Source organism: Podarcis cretensis (assembly GCF_951804945.1).
Source record: "Podarcis cretensis genome assembly, chromosome: 7".
NCBI classification, from domain to species: Eukaryota; Metazoa; Chordata; class Lepidosauria; order Squamata; family Lacertidae; genus Podarcis; species Podarcis cretensis.
Genome location: NC_137176.1, coordinates 33,860,606 through 33,887,022, shown reverse-complemented (window position 1 = coordinate 33,887,022; position 26,417 = coordinate 33,860,606). Strand labels below are relative to the sequence as shown.

General features: G+C 43.6%; 1 protein-coding gene across 7 annotated transcripts in view; it reads right to left on the bottom strand.

Moving 5' to 3' along the window:
* The window catches only part of LOC307220151 (uncharacterized protein), a gene marked incomplete at its 3' end in the record, with an annotated part of 350,445 nt that overhangs the window by 40,342 nt on the left and 283,686 nt on the right, over nucleotides 1-26,417 (bottom strand). For 4 of the 7 annotated variants that reach the window (XR_013840712.1, XR_013840713.1, XR_013840714.1 and 1 more), the window contains one exon: nucleotides 19,127-19,225. The exons of 2 other annotated variants lie outside the window; for them this stretch is intronic. Coding sequence is in view for 2 of the 5 variants with exons in the window: in XM_079983857.1 (XP_079839983.1) it covers nucleotides 19,127-19,225 (99 nt within the window). Of the gene's footprint in view, nucleotides 1-16,254; nucleotides 16,416-19,126; nucleotides 19,226-26,417 lie in introns of those variants that run through there. One more of the 7 variants, XM_079983856.1, reaches the window with a different exon arrangement.

Sequence of the window (26,417 nt, the reverse complement as noted above, 5' to 3'; positions counted from 1 at the left end):
ACCCTGGTCTCCCAGCTTGTAGTCCAACTCCTCTACACCTCCCTCACCCACAGAAATGCAGCAAACAAAACATATTCAAGAACCCTGAAGGAACATGCACTGGAGAGCATCTAGTGGATTGGGCACAGGTCTCCCACACCCAATCCATTTTTGGGACCACTTCAGAGCAGCCCCAATCCAGCTCAGGATGATCCAGATCCAGACCCTGAACTTATTTCAGGCCTTGAATAATATTAAAAGTTTTAAACCCTAATAAAAGAGGTAGTTGGGAGGGCGATAGAAGGTGCCTCTCTTTCTTCCTGCTACCAACCACATGTTTAATTAAGGTTTCTAACCCTGCTTTTGATAGTACTGGATCACTCTGGGCAAACTTGATCCTACCCAGGGTAATCTGAAAGTGCACTTAACCACTGCTTTTTTAATATACTTTTGTATAGTTCTTTTGATTTTTGCAAACCACCTTGAATTTTCTTCTTATGTAAGGTGATATATAAAGGTTTTTAATCAATCGATCAAAGCCAAGAAAGCATATGAACTCGTCCCTCAGGCCATGTCAGCTTACAAATGCTCTTTGCTGACCTACAGCCATTTAACATGATCAAATTGCAATCTGATTTAAGGGAAGGGGTTTTCTTTCCTCGCTGTTTCGGTGGCAGAGTCTGCCAGGTCCATGTGCCCAACATATGACAAATACATTTTTTCCTCAAGCAGGCTCCTGACAGTGTGATCAAATGATTACCCCACCAGAAGATCAAAGCAACATCCCTGCCTTTTGTATCACCTTGCATTTGGAGGGATAACATTTTGGCCATGTTAACTGGCCTCTCTTACAAAAAGGAAAACTATAGAAAACTTCAAAGAGGAACAGGGATGTGAAAAATTGCGTTACCACTTCCCCACATTTCCTTTCCATTCTAGTTAGACAAAAAGAGCTTGGAGAGGACTGAACACAGAACACTCGAAACTCCTTTATCCTGCCCTGAGCGCCCTTTCCCCTGATTGCTGTCTAATAAAAACAGGAACTTCATTTTATCTGCATGTGCACAAGATTAAAATATCTGTCCTCCCCTACCTCATTCTCCTTTTTCTACATGCCTAATGTCCAGTGAGTTACCTCTGGGCATTCCAGCTCCCCCCTCCCTTTGCCACAGGATCTAAGCACTACAAAATGTTCAAAAAATAGCAACAGCAATAACAGCCTCCCTTCTCTTTTCTGAGCCAAGAGAGAGAGAGACATAGTTTAATTAGTATAGCGTATGTTTTCATTTGCATGGATAACCACGTGTGGGAAGCTGTATCCCTTTGAAGGGTTTTAGGGAGGGAAAGGTAGATCAAAGAGCTGGGGCTTCTTTTTAGAGGTAGGGAATTGGGGGAGAGAGGTCCCTCACACTGAAGGAAAGCATCAAGGACCCCGTCAGCTACCGATCAGCTGCACGGAATGGTGCTCGAACCTGATATCGTGAATCCTAAATCCCCAATCTATTAGGCTTTTATTAAATGCATCTGAACTCAATTTCCTGGGTTACTGCAACAGATTAAGAGGCTGTCCTTTGATGTGTCTCCCACAAACCTTCCTAGTCGCCACACCCTCTTCCTCTCTCCACTCCGGGCCCCAGGACTCCTCTGCACCGAGCCATGCTATTCTGCATGCCTGCCCAGTCACATGGAGTTGTTGGAGGAATGAATCCAAAAGAAACAGCCCATTAAAAACAGAAACAGCTGTAACAATTTTACATGCCATGGTTCTGATTTCCTTGATTTCTGGGTCTTCCCCTACACACACACAGACACACACACACACAAACCCTCCCCACCCCCTGCTTTTTTCCTATCCTGTTCCATTTTTAGAGATCAGTTTTCAAATATTGGGTGGGGAGGAAGCAGGTTGGTTTCCCCACTGTCGCTTACCTGGTGATTTTTGAAGTTTGCCCTGGGTTTCTCATAGGTGGTGGCAGCTACCCAAACCAAAGTGGGGGGGGGGGAGTGAGAGAAGGGGGGAAGGAGGGAGAGAGAAAGAGAGAAGGCGGTAGAGCGGGAAATAAAGGAAGGAAAGAGGTAATTCTACAGCAGTGGAAGAGACTGACTCTTGAGTACAGGTGCAGAGTTTTATATTTGGAGAAAGTGGGTTCTGTTTTTTCCAATCTGTTAATGTTTCTCTCCCTGAAATCATGTAATGGATCACTGCATTTTCATTCTGTTTGAATAAGTACCACCCAAATTAACTATTCCTTAAAGTTGTCTATGTTAGTGCCTTGAGATTTGCAGCAGCCTTTATTGAAGCTCACCAGCCAAGCAAGGCAGTCCTATAACTGCAAGTTAGTAAACATCAGAGTTGCTAAGGAAGAATGAAGCCAGCAGGTGGGGTAGAGAAAGCAAGGAATTGTACCTACTGGGACCAACTGATGGTCTGCTAAGTGTCTGTGCCCTGTCTTCCCTCTCTGAAGCATGACTTTGAACATGATCCCACTTTAAATTGGATGATGATGCAGAATGAATTCTCGGACAACGGATAGATTCCATGCCAAATGACCATTAGAATTTTCATTTGTGATAGGAAGGTATAGATGATGACAATGATGGGAATATTTTTTGCAATGCAAAGAAAATTTTGGATACCTAAACTTTCTTGTAGAAAATGCTATGTGTAACTGTCATGGCAAACAGATTGTCACAATTTATAAGCAGCGTATTGTGCTCCATGGAAGGGATTGCAAAGGTCTTCTAGTGCTATCCTTTGCCAATGCTGGAAATTCATTGCTACAGCAACCCTCAGAGGTGGCTTCTGCTTAAAAGACTCAAACGAAAGGGAGCACAGGTTAATGTTGATGTCCATTGTCTCTGAAAAAGAGCAGTTTGGATTTGATATCCCGCTTTATCACTACCCAAAGGAGTCTCAAAGTGGCTAACAATCTCCTTTCCCTTCCTCCCCCACAACAAACACTCTGTGAGGTGAGTGAGGCTGATAGACTTCAGAGAAGTGTGACTAGCCCAAGGTCACCCAGCAGCTGCATGTGGAAGAGTGGGGAAGCAAAGCCAGTTCACCAGATTATGAGTCCACCGCTCTGAACCACTACACCACACTGGCTCACAACTAGCAGTTGAAATGTGTGCTTATTAATGGTGGTGGATAGGCAAGTCGCCCTCAGACCATCATCTGCACTCTTGTAGCAATGAAGCCACTTCTGCACTACATTTAAAGCAATATCATAACACTTCATACAGCTAAAACTTCCCCCAAAGAAGCCTGGCACCTGTGGTTTGTTAAGGGTGCTGAGTGCTGTTAAGACCCCTAGCCCCATCCCTGGGCTGCAGTTCCCAGAGTGGTTTAACAGCCAATCCCTCTCCCCAAGCAACTCTAAGAATTGTAGCTCTATATGGGGAATAGGGGTCTCTTAACAAGTCTCAGCACCCTGAACAAACTACACTTCCCAGGATTCTTTGAGGGAAGCCTTAATTTTTAAAGTGATACTACTTTAAATATATAGCGCCGATGGGTCCTTAGTCACTCTAACTACAGAATTCTCCCCCACTAAACCTACATTTTTCCTGGGATTGGTGTGGGTACTTTTACTGTCAGCACAGCAATGGTGAGCGGCTGTATGGAGATATTCCCAGACAGAGATGCGGGCTCCTAAATCTATGGTGTGTGTTTCTAACTCATACGCAGCATATAAACATCATATAGCAAACCTAGGAGCACAATGGGGCTAAAGCAACTGTTTTAAGTAAACTTAAACAAGATGGCAAATCCCCAGCTGTGCACAAATGTCTGATCCCACATTCCATTTTGGAATGACTGCCCATAAATACAGCAAGTTTCCTTTGTGGCTTGCAGTCAATTAAATAAACACCACACATTCCTCTCCCCCTCACTTTGCTAAGATAGCTTTATTCAGACCATTAGTTCATTAGAGCATGCTACGCTTTACTGTGGTGGATTCCCAAACTCTGCGTTTAATCATAAAATCCACTAAAAGCAAAGAGATTGGATGTTAGCACGTAAAGCAACAATGCTGCACATATGACAAAGCAGCTAGGCCAGTGATATGACTTGTAGGGTCTGTACAATCCAGGCTCACATCAAGTATAAGATGAACAAATAAGACTACTATAGTGGGCTTTGTTAGCACCTGGCCTTTTAAGAAAGCCACCAGTAGGGGATGAAAATCCTGAGGAGCCTACATGGAAGTTCCAATTCTGGCAGATGAAGGAGCCCAGCTGCAGTACCTCTGGCAGAATGAAGGATGGAGGAGAGAGGAAAAATATCAAAAGCCTCAGAGAGAGGAAGGAGGTGCCATTCTACGGGTGTATTCAGACATGGGCTAGTGATAATTCACTACGAGAAGTAAGGCTGCAGGGAACCAGCAGAGGGCCTTCTCGGTAGTGGCGCCCACCCTGTGGAATGCCCTTCCGTCAGATGCCAAAGAAATAAACAACTATCTTACTTTTAGAATACATCTGAAGGCAGCCCTGTTTAGGGAAGTTTTTAATGTTTGATGTTTTATCGTGTTTTTAATATTCTGTTGGGAGTCGCCCAGAGTGGCTGAGGAAACCCAGTCAGATGGGTGGGGTGTAAATAATTTTTTATTATTATTATTATTATTATTATTATTATTATTATTATTATTATTTTCATAGGAAAGAAGAAGAAGAGAAGCCCAATAGAGAGGAAGGAAAAGTTTGGACAAAAATAGACAAAAAGTCCTTTGCCTTCCCTGCCATTGATGTACAGAACTGATGTCACAAAGTTTCATCTCCATGCTTAAGTCACTGGGGATCCCTTGCCAAGGGATTGCCCTCCCCACAGAGGCATGGCTGGCCCCAACATGTCTGACATGGTACAAGCCAAGTGAGTTTTTCTGTGCGGTGGGGGGGGAGGGTATCAGGAATTGTGTTGCTGCAGCAAGTGTGGAGGCCAGACTGTGACTCCCTGGATATATTTTTAAAGAATCCTGTGGGTTTTTTATCTGCTTCCAGGTTAGATTGAATTAGTTTTGTTGAATTGGGTTTATTGCTTTATTGTGCTATAACCTGCCTTTGGATCATATGTTTAATAGCAGGCTAGAAATTCTTATAAATAAAATGTGTTAAACTTCTCTATTCCTCCTCCATTGCTAAAGACAAGTCAGGGGGTGGGGGAAACAGATGGTCATGAAATCAGAAGCAGCCACTTATTTTGCCCTAAGCATTTGCAAGGATAAGGAAAGAAATCCATTCAGTTCATATGTTAATGCAAACCTAACAAAATTGTGTTTTACTAACAAAATTCGCAAACTGAAAAGTGGGCTTTGAAATTTGCAGTGCTCTGAATTTTGTGATGCGGTCATCCAGCCCCACCACCGCCACCACCATACACATAATAATATATTAGTGAAAAATAATGTACAAAAATTTGCATTCTAGTGGCAGTATTATTTTATTATTATTATTAGTTGATTTCGTATACTGCCCTATACCTGCAGATCTCAGGACGGCACAGACATATGCCATAGGCAAAAAGTATACAAAAAGGCATATGCTAGGGAAAACATGGTACAATTTTCATGCTGACTTTTTTTCCTTAATGTATGCAGAAATGTTGTGAACAAAACTTAAGAGAATGGAAACATGAAAAACTGTGGGAACTGACATTGAAAGATTCATCCACCCCGAAGCATTTGTTTAAGGCACACATACCATCCAGGTTTTGTCTTCTGCAAAGGTGGGGTGGGTGAGAAACTGATATCCTGGTGGCTGAGATAAAGTGGCGCTCTTTTTATCTGTCATTACAGTCTGTCCCAATCAGAGTGGGCATACTGGTGACATGCAGACACTACAGAGATGAATATTCTCTGGGAAGTTTTTTCTTTAATAAAAGCTGTGGTTGATGAGGGTTGGGGGTTTTTTTAACCGTGAACCACACAAGATTCATCTAGAGCAAACACACATGGCAACTAAGACCTCAGTTGCCATGTCTGCTTTTATAATCTATAAGGTTGCTCATCATGCTGGAAGATGACCATAACAAGTCACAAAACCCTACACATTGGCTGCACATTGACAGACAAACCATTGGCAAACAACACGATTAAATTTTCATCTCTTCGAAACACAGAAGCTTCCTCATCATCAACTACTGCTCTTGAGCGTCTACATTAGCATTTACCTGTGGCTTTTAAAATACTTTAGTTATATATATGCATGGGAATACCTATTTCTCTGTTTCGCTCACCTAGGTTGTTCAGAAGCTCTGCTGGAATCTACACACAAATAAAAGCTGTTCTGAAAATGCTTTTTAAAAAGCGTTTTTAAGAAATGCATTGAATTTTCCATAAGGCTCACCATCGCCATCGAGTGTCACATTGTATATTGCACACTTAAAACGTTTTATTTGAAGCTGTATAACTGAGTCCTCTGACACACAGGAAAACTTCTGGCTGCTTGAAACATGTTGCTCTGGGTTTAAAGCAGATGAGAGATTAAAAGTAGTATGGTTGGAAAACCTAACTGAATTCAACAGAAAAGGAGTTCACAACTACAATGAACTTGGCACTGGCATGACTTTTTTTTTTTTTTACACATTTGTCCTCCCACAGTGATTCTGGGAATTAAATCCATGTAGAACCCTTAATAACAGTCTCTGGATCCATGACAAGCAGGTCCATTGATGGATAAACCATCAAACTGCTGGAAAATGTGCTAACCCCCAGAGAACAACAGCCTTGAATGTGCTAGAGACCAATTCTGCTACTAGTTAGAATCTCTTCTACAAAGAAAACCAGTTATGTGCCAGGTGTCACGGATGAACTTTGATGTAGCTGCTCTGGGTTTGTTTTGATCCTGGGGAAGTTGTGCATCTTGCGATCTTTGTGTGCAAAAAGGATCCTGCAGCTCACGGAGGAGGAACGTGGTTTCCATTTGGCAAGCAGCAGGAACTTATATCCAAGATGCCAATGGGTCTGTGGCTGTATGGGATTTGACAGTGAAATCCTGTTACAAGGCTACTTAGATGAAAACTTTGTTCTGTTCCATGAGACTTGCTCCTAGGAAAGTGTGGATAAGATTGCAACTCTTAACTCTCTCTCTCTCTCTCTCTCTCTCTCTCTCTCTCTCTCTCTGTGTGTGTGTGTGTGTGTGTGTGTTTGAAAAAGATGATTTTATGCTAACAAAACAGGCTGGAGACCAGGGAGGAAGAAGGTTGTCCTTGCAAACAGACAGGAATCTAAACATAGCTCCCTTGGTCCACGCTATACAGACTGAGAGTGCCAAGTATGTGTGTCACCCAGAGCCATATCTGGAACTATGACAGTGATGTAAGATTCCAACCACATCCTGAAAAACATCAACTGCCTTATTCAAAAATTCCACTCGTTTCCAGTGCCAGATTCCATAGGTGGTGGTGGTGGTGTTTTTTTAATCAGCTGGGATTTTACACATTTTCCATCTGGCTAAAACTCCTCCGAGCTCTTTTCTCACAAAATGCAGCAGGATTTCCTTGCTTTACAACATAAAGCGATATATCACTTTCAAGGATATATCACTCTCCCTCTTTTACTGGATGCAAGGAAGGGGGGGGAGAGAATTGCATTTCACCAAAGTTTGCTGCAACCTTTGTGAATTTGTACAAATTTGAAGCTGCGTTCAGGCTGCAGGCTCACGGAATTGACTTCTCAGCCTGGGGCTCTATTTGTTGTATCCTTTGGGCGTGTCTGGACTGCAAGGACCTTGCTAGGCCCTTTAAAGGTCTGGCACAAATGTCCATGTGCTACTTTGTGTGAATAGATGCCCCTACACTGTGGAGATTGTAAAAGAAATACAGATAAAGGGCAGGAGATCTGGAGCCCACCACAAAAGATCCAGGATTCTGGGCTCTTAGGTTCCTAACAACACCCCTGCCAGGTAGGCAAGTGTTTCTCTGCAGAGAAATCCCCAAGCCACTGTACCCGCCAAACAACAAGGCTCACCAACACTATTGGTAACATACTGTCCCTCTCCATTTGTCTTATTTGTTAAATAATGCTTTTTTTCATACTAGTATTGATGATATGGTATATATTTTTAAAAATCTGATTAATTTTTTAGAAAAGCATTTACACGACAGCTAGCAACACATTTAAAAGATTATTGCCTTGGCATTGGTCTCTATCGGGGGTGCTGCAAGGGCAGGATTGCCAGAAAGAAATCTAAGAGCCCATTCAGCAGAATGAGGACAGCTGCCCCACCCCCAATGCAACAGGGCTGGCTTACTGCATCTTGAAGTAATAATACTCATGACCATCTGAAGATGGTTGAAATGAGATAAGGCCATTGCATCCAGAATCTAAAATTACAGGCTCTTATGAGAGCAGCAAGAGGGACGCGGGTGGCGCTGTGGGTAAAACCTCAGTGCCTAGGACTTGCTGATCGTAAGGTCGGCGGTTCGAATCCCCGCGGCGGGGTGAGCTCCTGTCGTTCGGTCCCAGCTCCTGCCCACCTAGCAGTTTGAAAGCACACTTAAGTGCAAGTAGATAAATAGGTACCGCTTTATAGCGGGAAGGTAAACGGCATTTCCGTGTGCGGCACTGGGGCTGGCTCGCCAGTTGCAGCTTCGTCACGCTGGCCACGTGATCCGGAAGTGTCTTCGGACGGCGCCGGCTCCCGGCCTCTTGAGCGAGATGAGCGCACAACCCTAGAGTCGGTCACAACTGGCCCGTACGGGCAGGGGTACCTTTACCTTTTTATGAGAGCAGCAAACATACCAGGAAACTATGGACCAAGCAAATACTATGCTGGCCTGATGGTATTGTGTACAGGCAACGACTGATGAACGCGCATCTGAATGAAGTGCAATCGTGCACACATGCATGGCGCCAAACCCAGATGTGACCCCAAAATGCCACTAAACACATCACTAAAAGAGCAGAAGGGGGGTGAGGTGGAACAGGGAATGGAACTCCCATGCAAAATAGTGACCAGCTGTACATAGCATTCTTTGATGTTTGGCTCTTTTGTATTTTATTTTCTGTGTACTGCTTACAGACAATAGTAGTTCAGTAGTATAAAAACTATACACACATACATACATGTGGGGAGGAGGGAGAAAATGAGCCGACATTCATTGTAATCATAATAAACAACTTTTATCCAGCCTCTTTCCCATTCCTTCTAATTTCTGAGATTTTACCAAGCATTTCACACATACAAACACACTTTGAAGTCTCTCTTTCCAGAAATAAGGGCTATTCGTGTCCTTTTTAAAAGAAAGAATGGGAGAAAGCTGCAGTGCTCGCAACGCTGAGTACTTTTGAATTCGGCTCCAGAATCCAGCCTTGAGTAGAAATCCCCATTAAATGATCTTAAAAAAGGGTAAAGGACCCCTGATAGTTAAGACCAGTCGCTGATGACTCTGGGGTTGCGGCACTCATCTCGCTTTACAGGCCGAGAGGGCCGGCATTTATCTGCAGACAATTTTTCCGGGTTATGTGGCCAGCATGACAAAACCAGAGCAGTGCACGGAAACGCCGTTTACCTTCCTGCCGGAGTGGTACCTATTTATCTACAGTCATACCTCAGGTTAAAGTTGCTTCAGGTTAAGCGTTTTCGGGTTGCGCTCTGCAGCAACCCGGAAGTAACGGAACACATTACTCCCGGGTTTTGCCACTCACGCATGCGCAGATGCTCAAAATGATGTCACACGCATGCGCAGAAGCAGCGAATCGCGACCCACGCACGTGTAGACGCACAGATGCGGGTTGTGTTCGCTTCAGGATGCGAACGGGGCTCCGGAACAGATCCCAGTCGCATCCAGAGGTACCACTGTATAAACATTTTTGGGTGTGCTTTCGAACTGCTAGGTTGGCAGGAGCTGTGACCGAGCTACGGGAGCTCACCCCATCATGGGGATTTGAACCGCCGACCTTCTGATTGGAAAGCCCAAGAGACTCAGTGGTTTAGACTACAGCGCCACCCGCGTCCGTTATTAAATGATCTAGTCACACCTAATGCTTCATCACTTTTGAAGGCGAAGCCAAGTGGGATAAACCTGGCCACTGAGAAACAAGAAGACCCACACACACAACCACTGGGAAACCCATATGAGCTACTCTGAACTTTCGAAAGAAAGAGTGAAATATTAACACAGTTTTTATTTTAAAAGAAAATGGAGAATGCATGCCTGCAGCTCGGTCCATAGCCTCCTTTGTGTGTTTGTGCGCTAAGTACAACATAACAGAATGGGGAAGGCTGTAGCTCAGTGGTGGAGCCCCAAGTTCCACCCAGATGGGGCTGACAGAGACCCCAGTCTGAAACCCTGGAGAGCCAAGGACAGTCAGCGTAGAAAGACAACACTGAGCTAGATGGACCAATCAATTATTGATTCAGTGTATGGCACTTTTCTTGGGTTCCTGCAGTACAAGAAGTAGCTGCATCTCAAGGCAGAAGGTCAGATCCATACTACCAAACTTCACAGCAAAATTACTCACTATGGTGAAAATATCCTCCTCTGGCAACAAAGCCCCCATCCCCCAAGACCCTCTTCAGAATGCACATAACCAGTTGGGGGAACCTAGGTGCAGTAAATAAATTAAATGAATGTAACAGTGAAGTGCTGAGTCCAGTCATTTCCCCCAAGAGAACAAGAACAGCTCTGTGGCTTTATTGGTGCTTGTAATTAACACCTGGCTCAAACACGTTTATTGGCAAAATAGGAGAAAGATGGGGGAATGGAGGGGAAATCAGCCTTGAAATTAATTGCCTGCCATTTCTATGGGCTCCTTTAACAATGGCATTATTAAAATGCAGTCCTGAAAATAAAAAGAAGCTTGCAGCTCCCCACCTCTGTATTTCTATAGTGAGCCACGGTTTCTATTAAAGTAATGGATTTCCTCCAAACCCAAAACACTGTTTAGAATTATTCTTACTCAAATGTTTATATGCTGTGGAATTATTTGTCAGAATGGTTCTTTTAACGTAACATCTTTATTGCCTTACTGCACCAGAAGACTTCATTCTAGGTGAATTTCAGCATTATTTGCGCATGCACAGAAATGCCGAATCGCAACCCAAGTGAGCACAGACACGCCACTGCGGGTTGCGAAGACTGCAGGTTGCGAACGTGCATCCCGCATGGATCATGTTCGCAACCCGAGCATCCACCACATCTATTGATTTTAAGTGGGTTTTAAATATCATTTTTTAAAGTACTTTGATGTTCTGTTTCATCAGCGGCAGGCTAGAGGTCAAAGCAACAAAGGGAGTTAAGTGTACGTTCCCTTTGTTTTCTCTCACACTAAGACTTTGCTTTTGCCATGACTTCATGATAGGCATGTATTTAAAATAAGTATTTTTCAACTGGCTTCATTGTTAAGATTTGGGAAACAAGATATTTCAAGAGAGGGAGATTTTGATTTATTTTTAAATAAAACTCTCCCTGGAAATGGAGTGGGGGCGGGTTGGAAAGCCATGTGGCAGTCAAACATTTTGACTTCCACCATCTTGGGCTGCGACCAAGCAAATCTTAGAAAATGAAATACACTCATCCAGATTTCATGTAGCACCCAGAATCAAAACTGTACGGGAAGCCTTAAATTGATTCAAATTCTCAAATGCTGTAGAGCTTATTAGTTCATTGCTATTATTATGTATAAAAATGGTTCAGAATGATGAATGGTGATGCCCAGTCAAGATGCATTTGGAATCTTGTATTTAGGTACAATTGTTGTCATATTTTTGTAAATGCAAGGAAAACTAAAAGAAGAAACAAAAAAAAAGGCAGGATACAGCACTCAGGCAGCACCTGGGGCCTGTCTTCCACTGTGTCAACAGTTTGTCCAGATTATTCCAGCAGTTCTGAGGGCATCCTGTTTGTTCCACAGTGCATTGTTTTATAGATTTTTAAGCACCTGCTCTTTTTCTGAAACCCCTTTGTCTGGCTGTTTTTTATTTTTATTTATAAATCAGATATGTTCTCGTTGTCTTTCCTCGGGCTTATTAAAGTGCATGGGAGTCATGACAAAATATTTCCAAGGAAAACAATAACAGAAAAAAAATGCATAGCTATTCTACTCAGCCCCTTTTAACCCATGAATCCACGTGCTATGGTCAGATCAGCAAGTTCATACATCATAACTAAACCATTGTATTTTTTTTTTACCTGCTGAAGCTTCAGAATGCCCCAAAGAATGTCGACGCTTTCTTGGTGTTTTTATTAAGTATTTTGTGTTTTTATGTTGTGAACCACCCGGTGATGTTCGAATGAAGGGCGGTATACAAATGTAAGTAGTAGTAGTAGTAGTAGTAGTAGTAGTAATTTATTATTATTATTATTATTATTATTATTATTATTATTATTATTACCACGACCATCTGGCTGGGTTTCCCCAGCTACTCTGGGCAGCTCCCAACAGAATACTAAAAGCATGATAAAACATCAAACATTAAAAACTTCCCTAATCAGAGTTGCCTTCAGATGTCTTCTAAAAGTCAGACAGTTGTTTATTTCCTTGACATCTGCTGAGAGGGAGTTCCACAGGGCAGGTGGCACTACCGAGAAGGCCCTCTGCCTGGTTCCCTGTAACCTCATTTCTTGCAGAGAGGAAACGCTAGAAGGCCCTCAGTGCTGGATCTCAGCATCTGGGCTGAACAATGTGGGTGGAGATGCTCCTTCGGGTACACTGGGCTGAGGCCTTTTAGGGCTTTAAGGGTCAGCACCAACACTTTGAATTGTGCCCGGAAACGTACTGGGAGCCAATGTAGGTCTTTCAGGACCGGTGTTATATGGTCTTGGTGGCCACTCCCAGTCACCAGTCTAGCTGCCGCATTCTGGATTAGTTGTAGTTTCCAGAATTCTATCATGTGGGAAGCAGCTTAGAATGAAAGCAACACCATGATCAGAGGGCAATGGCAAGGAAAACGGAATAAATGTCCAAGGCCTTTTTCCACAAAAAGAAATCCAAGCATAATAAGAAACGCAGTGGCTGAGTTATTTTGCTGCTGCTGTTAAAAACAGTTAATGCTCCACTGATTATTTTTTTTAAAAGTATACCAATATGGTATCGGGGGTCAAATGTAACCCAAGAAAGCTATGCTAATTAAATATAAGGAAGTTATTAATGCTTTCACCGAGAGCTCTGTTTCCAGTAAAACAATATAGTAGTCCATATAAGTCAATCCCTCAGGAGGTTGCAGGCTCTCTTTCCTCAGAGGTTTTCAAGCAGAGGTTGGCTGGCCATCTGCTATGGATGCTTTTGTGGAGATTCCTGTATTGCAGGGGGCTTGTCTCTTCCAACTCTATGATTCATCATGGTTGAAGACTACCTGGAATGTGGAGCTGAGAAAGACTGACCCAAAGATATTGTTTTTATTGTGTGTGTCGCCGTCCCCCCGCCAGTGCTGCCAGGAAGCATTTTGGCCTCATCTGTCGATGGGGGGTTAAGCACAACTCTCTGCAACTTTAAATTGATAACACATTTCAGAAGTGGGGGCGGGGATGGACAGAGGCAGGTGCTGGGGAGATCAGGTCCGGGAGGATTCCAGTAGCACAGCAGCTCCTGCAATTCAAGCCCTCCCAACTGAGAAAGCCATTTCCAGTTGGATGAAGCCGAGTGTTTCTTTGAGCTTAAGTTGGCACTTATCTGAGGCTTTTCATTCATTGCCAGGAAGCACATGCCATGTGTCAATCAGCCTCCTTTTGCGGTTTTAGGACCAATTAAAACAAACTTAAATCCACAGGCGAGGTATCCTGCCCAACAGCTGCACTTCTGCACTCTAACTCTTCTGAAGACAATAGTGAGAGGGGAACATCGGAATAAAGGATGCTGGGGAAAGTCCTCTGCTTTCATGAAAGCTATTCTGCATGTCACGGAAACGCAGGCAGTGTTTATGTACATCAGAAGCAGCCCAGCTGGCAGAACAAGGGCCAGCATTTACGCTGCCAATACTTAACACTGTTTAGGTTGAAAATCTGAACATCCTCAGAATCAAGTAAGCTACCTACAGGCTGACCTTGTGCACATGAAGCAGCGTGCAATAAATTACGGTACTAAAGGTAAAGGTAAAGGTACCCCTGCCCGTACGGGCCAGTCTTGACAGACTCTGGGGTTGTGTGCCCATCTCACTTAAGAGGCCGGGGGCCAGCGCTGTCTGGAGACACTTCCGGGTCACGTGGCCAGCGTGACATCGCTGCTCTGGCCAGAGCCAGAGCCAGAGCCGCACACTGAAACGCCGTTTACCTTCCCGCTGGTAAGCGGTCCCTATTTATCTACTTGCACCCGGAGGTGCTTTCGAACTGCAGGCGCTGGGACCGAGCAGCGGGAGCGCACCCCGCCGCAGGGATTCGAACCGCCGACCTTTCGATCAGCAAGCCCTAGGCGCTGAGGCTTTAACCCATAGCGCCACCTGCGTCCCAAAATTACGGTACTACCCAATAAATTAACATTATTTTCCTTCCCCTTCACTCTGATGCATGTTTGAACAAATATCTAACCTGTTTATGGGCATGTACTACCATACTGGGCAGTTAGCAATTATTGTGGAGGAGGGAGGAGCAGACGAAGAGGGGCAACATCAGAGAGGGGGGGGGACAAGGGAAGCAGTATGCTTCCAATGCTTATCTCCCACCAATTCCAATGATATTTATACAGTGGTACCTCGGGTTATAGACGCTTCAGGTTACAGACGCTTCAGGTTACAGACTCCGCTAACCCAGAAATAGTACCTTGGGTTAAGAACTTTGCTTCAGGATGAGAACAGAAATCGTGCGGTGGCAGCGGGAGACCCCATTAGCTAAAGTGGTGCTTCAGGTTAAGAACAGTTTCAGGTTAAGAACGGACCTCCAGAACGAATTAAGTTCTTAACATGAGGTATCACTGTACATCCATTAGGCAATTCCCACATCTTAAAATATAAATCAGGAATACTGTAAGTTAATAAAGTATAAGTATGGTATCCAACTTATTCAGTTTAGACCCACTGAGAAAAATTCTTAAATTCAACTATTACATTTGTTTCCCACCTTTCCTCCAAGGTGCTCAATTAAGTAATAACTGACTTATCATTGATTTCAGTGGGTATATATCCTATTAAAACTGAAAATAAGATTTAACCTCATTACATTAACTTTCTCTGCTGAAGTGCTGCATCTGAACAATCAAGAGGGCAGAGCAACAAATGTGCATTTTACCTTTGCACAGCAGACTAGTTTCTAAGCACACTTTCTTCCCTGTCCTCCATCCATCCAAGCCTGCAAGACGCATTCTTAGAGTCCAAGGACACATTCCAGTCAAGCAAAAACACAGTCCAGTCAAGGAGGGTGGGAAGCAGGGCCCAAGGGCAAATAGAGAGGTCTGCATTTGGCTAGAAGTTCCTCATCCCAAGTTTACACCGTCCTTGAAAAAGATTTTGTTTTAATGAAATGGTGCCGAACAATTTAAATGAATCAATAACTCATTTTTTGATACCAGATTGTGCCTTCACTGCCCTCTACTTCTCACATTCACAGGAAACAATCCCATGGAAAACTGTATCAGAACATTTTTAATAACAACAATAGCCATGATTTTAATCCTGCGAACTTGAACAATCCTGAGTAACAAACTTTCCCTCTCCTTCCCACCAGATGCAGTCACTCTCAAATATATAACCAGGAATGTATGGCCCTGTGCACAATCCAAGCTGAGATGCTTTGTGAGAATCAAAGTAGAATTTACTAACAGATCATCTTGTTTTCTAGTTTCTAAGAACTATTTAATCACTGAGGAAACCACTTACATTGGACATGATCCAACCAAAGTCAAGTGCTTTGGCATTCTCTTGACTCCAACAGGAAAGATAAGCATGCGCCTCTCTCTCTCTCTCTCTCTCTCTCTCTCTCTCTCTCAAAGCAATAGGATTTAAAGATGCTTAACTCCAGCCATTGTGTTCTAGGATACATTATGCTTTATGGGGTTTTTTGCAGGCTTACCCCCACCCCTACTTAATATGCATTAACTGGATACACCATTTACAACATTTTAATTCTAACAGTGCATTAATCACATACCCTACCAACTATGATAAGGAACTTGAGTATGTAGCCGTCTATAGTTTCCATTAAATAATGATAATGATAATAATGATAAAGATTTGGGGGGAAATAAATTATCCGTACACCACTCCAGTGTGTAATATGTAGCAATAGGATCCTTAGCTGTGTTTTGCAACATAGCTTTAGCCTTGGGTCTTTCTTTAGACTTCTGTGACCATCTATTTCACAAGTAAAATAAATCACAAATAAGCCTCGGGTTTTCTTTCATTTCAGCTTTATAAATTACCCACATGGGGCAGGTATCCTTTGCACTCATCATGCAAACCCCATCTTGAAAGCCAGAGGGGCCTCTGCCTGTGGATGACACTGATCACTTGATAGCTCCAGCAGCTGGGGGAGAACTGCTTCAGGGGCTGGATTTCATTAGTCTTGCCACCTGGAGGAGACAGAATCGAAAGAAGGTTTTACTTTATACATATGGAATAAAGGGGATAGGGATATACATCCATTTATTTTGGGTTTCCTTCACTTATCAAAGGAGGTGAAAGAAAATTGTGGCTGTGGGTTAATTCACCAAAAGAACACCCCATATTATATCTGTTCCTACGCATTCTTAGCACTAATTGTACAGGGTTTTGTTTAGCAAATGCATCCAAGTGATGATTGTACCCAGCTAAGTGTTAGGGCAGTATCTTAAAAAGCAAAAAGCAGAAAGCAGAGACATCACCTTGCCAACAAAGGTTCGTATAGTTAAAGCCATGGTTTTCCCAGTAGTGATGTATGGAACTGAGAGCTGGACCATAAAGAAGGCTGATCGCTGAAGAATTGATGCCTTTGAATTATGGTACTGGAGGAGACTCTTGAGAGTCCCATGGACTGCAAGAAGATCAAACCTATCCATTCTGAGGGAAATGAGCCCTGAGAGGCACACTGGAAGGACAGATCGTGAAGCTGAGGCTCCAATACTTTGGCCACCTCATGAGAAGAGAAGACTCCCTGGAAAAGACCCTGATGTTGGGAAAGACGGAGGGCACAAGGAGAAGGGGACGATAGAGGACAAGATGGTTGGACAGTGTTCTCGAAGCTACAAACATGAGTCTGACCAAACTGCGGGAGGCAGTGGAAGACAGGAGTGCTTGGCGTGCTCTGGTCCATGGGGTCACGAAGAGTCGGACACGACTAAACGACTAAACAACAACAACAACAAGTGTTAGGGCTTTTGTGCTCTTACCACTTATAATGATATAGTTGCTATTGTTTTCCTCCAGCTCTTTTTGGGGGGGGGGGCATGCTGCCACACAACGTCGTAGCTAGTATTCTGATTTTCCTCCCATCACAATGGTCCTACTCTGAGAAGGATTAAGTTGGATCCAACCCTCACAGCCTGTTCACATGATCTGTGAGCCACTTTGAGGATATCAGGAGAAACAGGATACAAGTCCACTAAATCAATCAAGCAAGCAAGCCATCCAAGCCCTCTCCACAGGAAAACATCCACTTGCTGAATCACAGCATACCCACAACTCAGGTTATCTGTGTGGGTGCTGATAAACAATTCCTTAAAGCAGATGTGGTTTCTACAGTGATGTTATCTGTGTGGTTAAATGGTAGATGGATAACCCCCAAGGGTATGTCACACCATCTGAAAAAAGACCTGAGGATCCAGGTCTGAAGGCACACAATATAGCCATTTGTTGTAATAAAGGAGGTCTTGGGCCAAAATCATGTTGTGGTGGCAGATTTGTATCCCTTTAAATGGAGTCCTGTCCCATTCACAGGTAAAGCAAGGTATGGAATGAGGATGCTGAAGCCAACGGGACACATACCGCTTGTCCATACATTACAACGAACAGAATTAAAAGCTATCTCTACATATGTACAAGCGTTTGTGTGAAGGAGTACATACGTATTGATTTGCACAGCTCACCTATTGTGTATACAAGTACACCAATAATACACTTGTTGAATCTTACATGTATAAGTGTACAGCTTAACTATTTGGATACACAGATTGCACACTCACTGAACGAAACGTGTGAGCAACCCTATGAGTGTGCAGTTCTGAAATGTCCCATCGCGTCCTGCTATTGACAACCTTTCACTTACAGCTTCTTTCCACAAGCGCTCCAGCCTGGTAAAGAGGGAAATGTCTGGAAGTTGCCCCAATAGAGAGTTAGTTAGATACATATATCTTCAGGCTTCCAATATGAACAGACGCTGCTACTTACTAATGGAACTTAACTATTTTTTAAAAGAGAAAACACAGTTGAGACCTAAAGCGTCTAACAACAGCCAGCCATCTTAACTGATAGCACAAACAACCAGGGCCCCTTCTTTAAATAAATAAGTATATAGCATTTGTGTGTTTTAGGTTGTTCTACTATTGCTTTTAATGTTCATTTTTGAGCTTCTTTTCTATCTGAAAAATCAACTAATAAATAAAATAAAACAAAAACTTAAGAGTAGACCCGTTGAAAAGAATTGCCCAAAAATTTGGCATGACGTTAAGTCAATTTATTTCAATGGAGCTACTGAAGAGTATGACTTGTCAGATCCAGGGCCAAAGAAATAAAAACGAGGATCTCATTAAAATTAGGATCTTGCTATAAGGCTCCAACGCAAACAAGAAGCCAAACAGCGAAAGACACCTCTCGAGGCTGGCTGCCCTTTCTGCACTTGTTCTTTGCCTCTTCCCTCATAAAAGTCAGAATCATTTGCATTCCAAAAGCAGGAAGAGCCAGTGGGCTGTTTGCAACTCCGGGCAACCTTGTCTTTGGTGATAGTCACAGGTGCAGGCAATTAACAAACCTGCCCCCAAGATGCGGCCCAGCAGGGTCTCCCTCACAAAACAGTAAAGGGACATCCTAGAACCCAGCTGGCTTACAAACAGAACTGAGGGAAGAGAGGCATTTGCGCCCATTTCTCTCTTTTCTAGCCCCCATTTTCTTTTGAAATTGAGAACACACGTCGGGAGTCACTTTGAAGTCAAAGTCGCAGAGGCTGCTTGAATGTGATATTATTGATTTCCATACAGTCCTTCTTTGCCGCAATGCAGATGTGCATTTTTGAAACCTGTTTAAGAGGGGGGCCTTTTGATCTGTCTCGTTCGCCAGAGCGATATATATATAGATTTGAAAGTATACAGACCTGGCGGGTGAAAAGGGATGGTTTGCCTGGCTCGAGACCATGAACCAAAGTCCAGGCCTTGAAAGCTCTTTGCAGCCTCTCTCAGCCGAAAGCAATTTTCTGGAATGGGGGAGTCAAAGGTCACCAACTGTCCAAACACAACAAGAATGACATTGTGCTTCTATGAGTTAACAAGAGAATAGATATTGTTTTAGGGTTATTTTCTCAGAGCTGGACCCCTTAGAGTAACTAACAAATCCTGAAGGGATTGGGCTGTTGTTTTTCTTCTTTCATGTTTAAATTCTCAGAAGCCACAGAGTAAGCAGCACAGAAAGATCGATGCATTTGCAAAATCCATATATATATATATATATATATATATATATATATATATATATACACACACACACACACACACACACCCCTCCAGATCCTGAACCAACAAAAACCAAACTCTGTGCAAACCCCAGTTCTCCAGATGGTTTCACAAATGTAGAAATCCATAAATCTTCCTTTCATGTTTCTCATTCCTGAAAGCATTTTAAGTATTTATCTATCCCTTCCCTCTTTTCGGCTAGCCTTTGGGTATGGGGGCTTGCAAACCCCCAGCCATCTCTTTTTAGCTTGCAGTCTGTACTTTTGCATACTCTGTTGGAAACAGCCCATCTAGTCACCAGCAAGCTCCAAGCATGACTTCATCCTTCAGAACAAATTGCTGTGAAAAGCGCTACACAGGAAGGAGGGCTGTAGGTCTATTTTTAAACACACTGCCTGTCTCATAGCTCAAAAGAGTGGTAAGAAAAGTTCAATCATTCAGGGCCTCTCAGTGTATCCTCTCTCCCTTTTGACTAGGCCTCCAGAAGGCAATTCCTTTGCTAGGAGAGCGGGGGTGGGAAAAAGACGGAGAGAAAACCTGAGGAGGAGACAGAGTCCAATTATACTCCATGGCCATAATCCAACATAAGAGGACGGCCTGCCTAATTCTGTTTGGGGTTGGGCAATTCAAGCATGCAGGTGCTCATATTCTACAATTTTGTTACACAGCAGGGCTGCCTCAGTGAGGATTGCTTGTTTGAATTCTACCCTCACATCAATCAAACAGAAAGCCAGCAGTCAGAAAGTTTATTTCCCACCTCATGCCTGACAACGTAAACCACATACTGATTTCTACACTGAAGGGCAGTGGCATAGCACGGGTTGCTGGAGCCTGGGGCGGGGCAAATGTTGCGCCCCCTTGGTGTACTGGGCAGCTGGGGTGGAGGCGTGTGCCAGGTGGCACATGGAGCCCACGTGGAGGGTGAACGGAGCCTGCTTCCAATGGGCTCCTCACCCGCTGCCTCCATCCACCTGCTTGCTAGACAAACCCACCTGCCACCGTGCCTCAGCTGCCAGGGCTCTGTGCCTGTCCTGGGGCCATGCACCCCTTCAAAAATGTGTGCCTGGAGCCATGCCCCCCTGCCCTACCACGCTATGCCTCTGCCAAAGGGTGATGTATCATTCGCATTTTGTAGACGTCACAAATGCAATACACAGAGCATTATCCAATGCACTCATTCTATTAGGATTTCTGTTTGTGGAACAGAACTTGTGGATGTCCCAAATCTACTCCAGAAGGCTGCCCAAGTGGGGGGAGAGACCCAGAACAGATGTTGGGGGGGGGAGAAGGAAGGAAAGTCCCAATGTGCAGCCAAAGTCCTTGTGATAAGAGAATGAGTGAATTGGATGCCACTCAATAGTTTTCAAAAGTCAAAATATTTTGAACATGTGCTTGGGGGAGGTCATTGCTCATAAAATCACTTCTGCTGATCACTGTGTGGAAGTGATGTGTTGAAACGAAAAGCAATAAAAGGCATATTTTAGGGGAGAAGAACTGGGGCTTTCCAAACTCTATCAGCCCCAGCCAGTGTGGGGGTTGCAGTCCAGTAATATCTGAGGTGCTAAAGTTCTCTATCCCTGCTCTTAGGGCAAGGATATATGGGGAAGCCTGGTGTCTGTTAGGAAACCTTACCTCACGGCACACAGTGTGAAATGCTTTCCAAAAAGCATGTGGTATTACATGTTGATAAACTATTAAGGGAGCAATCCTACAGCAAGATCTGCTGAGATGAGTAAGATCTACCAGATCTCTGGTTGAGCCAGAAGGTTCCCAGCACAACCAGGCTACACTACCAAGACTCCCCATCCTTAGCTCAGACAGAGACACGCCAACCTATCTCCACCATCCTGCCAGATGGCTGAGCTGAGCCTGGTGGATATTAAGCTGGTGCAAACCCTGAAAAGGGGGTGGGAAAGGACTTAGGTTGGATCCTAAGTGAGGTTTTCCATGAGGTTTCTGAAACAAACATTGCACACATGCATTTTGATATGTATGATTGGAGTGGGACTGTGCTAAAGAAGTGGGTTAACAAGGATTTGGAATGAATAAGATAGTTAATGACCTGATATATTTTCAAGATGGTGGAAGGGATGATCCCTAGGAATTTAGTGAGCTGTTTGGAAAAAAGAACATCCTAAATACTTAAAATGAATCCTTAAAGACCAACACATATACAAAATGGTTGCTCTGCACCAATCTACCCCCAGTAAACCTAGTCCATGATTACCATTAGGTATCTACTTTACTGGCAATAATAATAACAATACTATTGCGTTCCCTCCACAGCATCACGCTTTCAGCGTTGCAGGCGTCCCCATCCAAGGTCTATACAGAGGAAATATGAAATGTATAAGAAGATTGTGAAGGTGAACAAACCCTGCTTTGATGAGATGCAAAAACATTCATTAGAGCAGTGGCTGAAGACGTCGACACTTATTTAATGAATTTTTAAATTCAAAACTGTTAAGCAGCAATCCTATTTAATGCCATTGACCTTTAAAAGAGTAGCTAGCTCTGGGTTATGCTCTTGCTAAAAAGGACACAGTGGTTTCTATCATTTCCGTGTCTTCTTATATGTGAGTGCAGAGACATGCTTGCCTTAGACAGCAATTATGGACTCAGGGAATCTCGATTACCATTTTGAAGGGCCACCCTATGCGTACTTTGCAGTGATTATTCTTTGCTAACAAAAGGATCAGGGAAACCTGGACCACACAGCTACTGCACTTGGAGGAATAGGCCATTCTCATATCTGTCAACACTTGAAAAACCAGAAGAAATTGATTAGGCTTCTCCTTCTGACTTCAAGCTGGTTCCAACTTCACACTGGACAATAAGCCAGTTGTTATGCACTTTAATAAGTTAGGTATGTTTTTAGTGTGCATGTACTCATATATGTTCTTGTCTTATAAAAGACCTTTATTGCCTCCAGTCAAACTTCTAAGTACAAATGTTTTTTTCTTTATCTTTTTTCTTTTTCCATATAAACTGCTGCTACATTTCTAATTTAATGTACCTCTTCTTTTCAAAACATGCCAGTCCTTAATACACTTAATCATGTATTACGATTCATTGTTGTGCCCACACTGAGAGGAATCCTCTTTTGATTCCTCACCAAAGTAAACATCACAGAACAGCAGCCCTTGGCAAGGCACCAACAGCCAGAACAGGGGAATCTGGGCGCCTCAGAGAGCATGGCAACCCAACCTCCTTCTCAAAACACAGGTAGCACCTTTAGAGAACTGAAGGTGGCAGCTCAGCACCCAAAAGTCCTAGGAAGCACAGGCACTTAAAGGTGCAAGCTCAGTCAGCTACCAGATGACAAAGTGCCCATATGAGAAACAAGTGCTCCTCAGGAGTAAATGGATGCTCATGAGCAGGCATGCCCAAACTCTGCCCTCCAGATGTTTTGGGACTACAACTCCCATCATCCCTAGCTAACAGGACCAGTGGTCAGGGATGATGGGAATTGTAGTCCCAAAACATCTGGAGGGCCAATTTTGGGGATGCCTGCTCATGAATATGCTACTCCTTGTGAATGGATCAAATCCTCAGGCAACCACATGGCCTGCAGCTGTGCTCTGAAGGATCAGGCTCAAAAGCCTTTAGTTCCAGGCACAGAGTTCCAGGACAATGGGTTGGTACCAGCTCTCTGACTTGTGCATCCCTGCCTGGACAAAGACACATTGATTTCTGCCTTTACCTAGATGCTTGCGCTACCCCTGCATCAGATGGCATTTCTGGTGTGGTTCATTGTTAACTTGCAACTGTTCTTCCTGGGCTCCTCCTGCACCTGGGATGAACGTTTAGCTTAGAAAAGAACATTCTGCTACTAGAAAGATGCAACAGGCAATGCTAACTTAATCACAGGACTTGGCATTCCAACACTTCAAAACAAAATTGCCTGTAGACGTATCTCAAAGCCCAAGATGCCAAATTGCCTCGGAACTGAAGGGAACAGCATTTATCCAGCTGGTTTCCTATAAGTGTGACCGCAGTCTGGAAGAACACACCAAGATCAGTACCAACCCAACCACAGGACTAACATCTTTCTGGGCATGCGCTGGCAGCCTGTATTCAAGATAACAAAGGGGGTGAAAGAAGCTTGAGCAACTGATCCCATGATAGCTGGGGGAGGGAGAATACTAAACAGTTATCAGGATATTTGGGCTAGATTGGGTAGAGTGTATGCATCCACCTGGAGCTACAGAGCATGTACAGTTCCAAAACCCTGCTCCTTTTTCCTCATTCTGAATTCCTAGACTGGCCATCTAGCTTTTAAAACACCCATACCTCTGAAAGTAATCCCTCCAGCACCACCAGAGAGTTACCGTAATTGCTCTACTGAACTTTATTCAATAAACCCAGTGTTTTTGCCTTTTCATCCATAGGGGAGTCTCACTTGTTTTCCCCCTGCTTGTTTAGTTTGGGTTTTTCGCACAATGCAGTTAGAAGACTGGTTAGCTGAAATCAGCAAGGGGCAAGGAGGTTGGAGCACTGGCTTCTTTGTAACTTCTGCTAACATTGTCGGTGGACTTGACCATACTGACTGTGGCTTGTAGGAGTCACAGGTTCTCCAACCTTGCAGCAGAAAGAGGTGATGGAAGTCTTTGGAGTCTCTGCACTCAATGGATGAAGAGCTTAATAGTGTCTTTAACAGGTTTTCCATTAAACCACCACCCTTGTCACTGGAACACTGCCTTAAGAAAAGGAGATCAGAGCTAAGAACATGGTAGGAAAGATCTATTACTAAGTTTTAGCACTTATCAAGTCAAGGCTGTGACAAGGGGACAAGCAGCTTAGAAGACAAGAAAAGTTCTGCTGGATCAGGCCAGTGACCCATCTAGTCCAGCATCTTGTTCTCACAGTGGCCAGCCAGATGTTTGTGGGAAGCCCGTTCCCAGTCAGTTCTGCAACACTTACACCTCACACCAGGTTCTGGACACCACTTAAGATTACATTTCCAGATGCTTCCCGTCTGCACAGTTCCATGACCATCTGTTCTAGAGCACACTCCTCTCAAATGCTGTACAAACAAAGATCTCACTTAATTTGGCCCAAATGGACGTTCTTCCTCAGTGACTACAGTTTCAGGGCCTGAAATGGTTTGGCTAGAGGAGTTCCCAGCCAAACACGGTCCAGCAAACATTGCCATAAGAGTGAAACACTGCACTGACATTTTGTGCTGGCTGAATGGTCAAAGCCTCTGCTTGTTTAGGAATGTGGAACTCTCCTTCCCTTGTAGTGAACGCAGAAGCTCTTGCACTTGGTTAAATCCCTTGTACATACGACACCTGCCTTCAATCTTTGATTTGTGTCCCAGGAATGACCAACAGGCTACTTTTAATGTTAATGAATTAAGATCTAGTTCTTGGTTTAATTTTGTACTTTAGTAATTTACCTCTTTGGTTTGCAGCATGGTATACGAGACACACTTCAGTACCAAAAAGGCAAGAAAAATCTGAATAATTTCTCAACCTCTTTTAATAATAATAATAATAATAATAATAATAATAATAATAATATTCAGCATACCACTGTATTTCCTTAGCTTGGGGTTTTTTCCCTTGAGTTGTCGCACTGACCTTTGTGTACAGCAGCAAAGTATTTATTTATTCTTTTTCTGTCCATTCTGTGACAATCGTTTTGAAAAGATACTTTTAAAATGTCAAGATCCTTTATGTGGAGAGGGGTGAGGGGAGGAAACAGCTACTTGCTTTATTTACCAACACACACGTACACACATAAATCAAACCAGTCCCCCCACATTCATTTTTTATGAAAGACCCAGATCTCAGAGATTATGGTGAGCAATTAGAATGGAAGAAGCAGACATGACACAGCTGGAGTTGTTTTAGATAAAATCAGAGTAAAAAGGTCGGTATATCTCAAGGTATATTTCTTACTGCTTACATGTAGGGTTCTTTAAAACCAGTTCCTGACCTTCATTCAGTTCAAATTATTTTATATTCTGAAAGCTATGTGGAAAACCAGCCTTACTGACAAAGTAAGCAAATCAGGGATGAATCCAAAATAAAGGCACAGATTATTAATCTTCTGTCCTATGATAAACAATTGTGTAAAGGTGATGTGTGGGAGAACATAAATGGGAAGACACCTCAGCTCTGTTCATGCATCGGACATTGCTGTATTCAGTTTGGCAGGGGAAGGGCTAGTTTTAGGCTCACGCCAACATCATATCTCCTTCCTTCCCAAACTGTATGGGGAAGAGCTCAGTAATAGAGCATATGCTTTGCGCACACAATGCCCCTGGTTCAAGCCCATCATCTGCAGGTAGGGGAGATCCACATCTGAAAGCTGGGAAAGCTCCTGCCAGTCAGTGTAGGCAACCCTGAGGTTGATGGGCCACAGTTGCCTTGGAAAAGGCCCAAATGTGGGATTAGATGCTTGCTTGTTGTGTCAGCTATGCAACCATGCCAGGGAAAGGATAGGGCACCCTTGGATCTAAAGACATCTTGTTACCTAGACATGCCCACAGATTTAGCCCTGGAGCTGATGTCATTAATTTCCCTTCCACTGAAGTCAAGGGGAGAGGAGGGGGGGGAGTGGTATGACACTGCTTGACATGTACGGTGTGGCTGTGGCTGTACCTTCCAACGCCACCTCCTGTTCTAGGGTTTAACCCAAGACAACAACTTTCTTGGCCCACTAGCTTTTGCTGACAGGTCCAGAGTTTCACCTACCTGCGCAAGCAGTTACGAAATCACTACGGATTCACAGAGTTCTGTGTATCCCCATTGCGTAGGTCCAGGTGGAAATATTCATTAAGCTATCTGAAGTTCTGGACATTAATTAAAACGATTGCTTATTCATTTGATTTCCAAAGCTCTTTCATACGTACTGGGAAAGAAGATTTGGAAACTGGATGAGAGGTGTTGCTGGCTGATATATGCACACAGATGGCTCCTGCACATT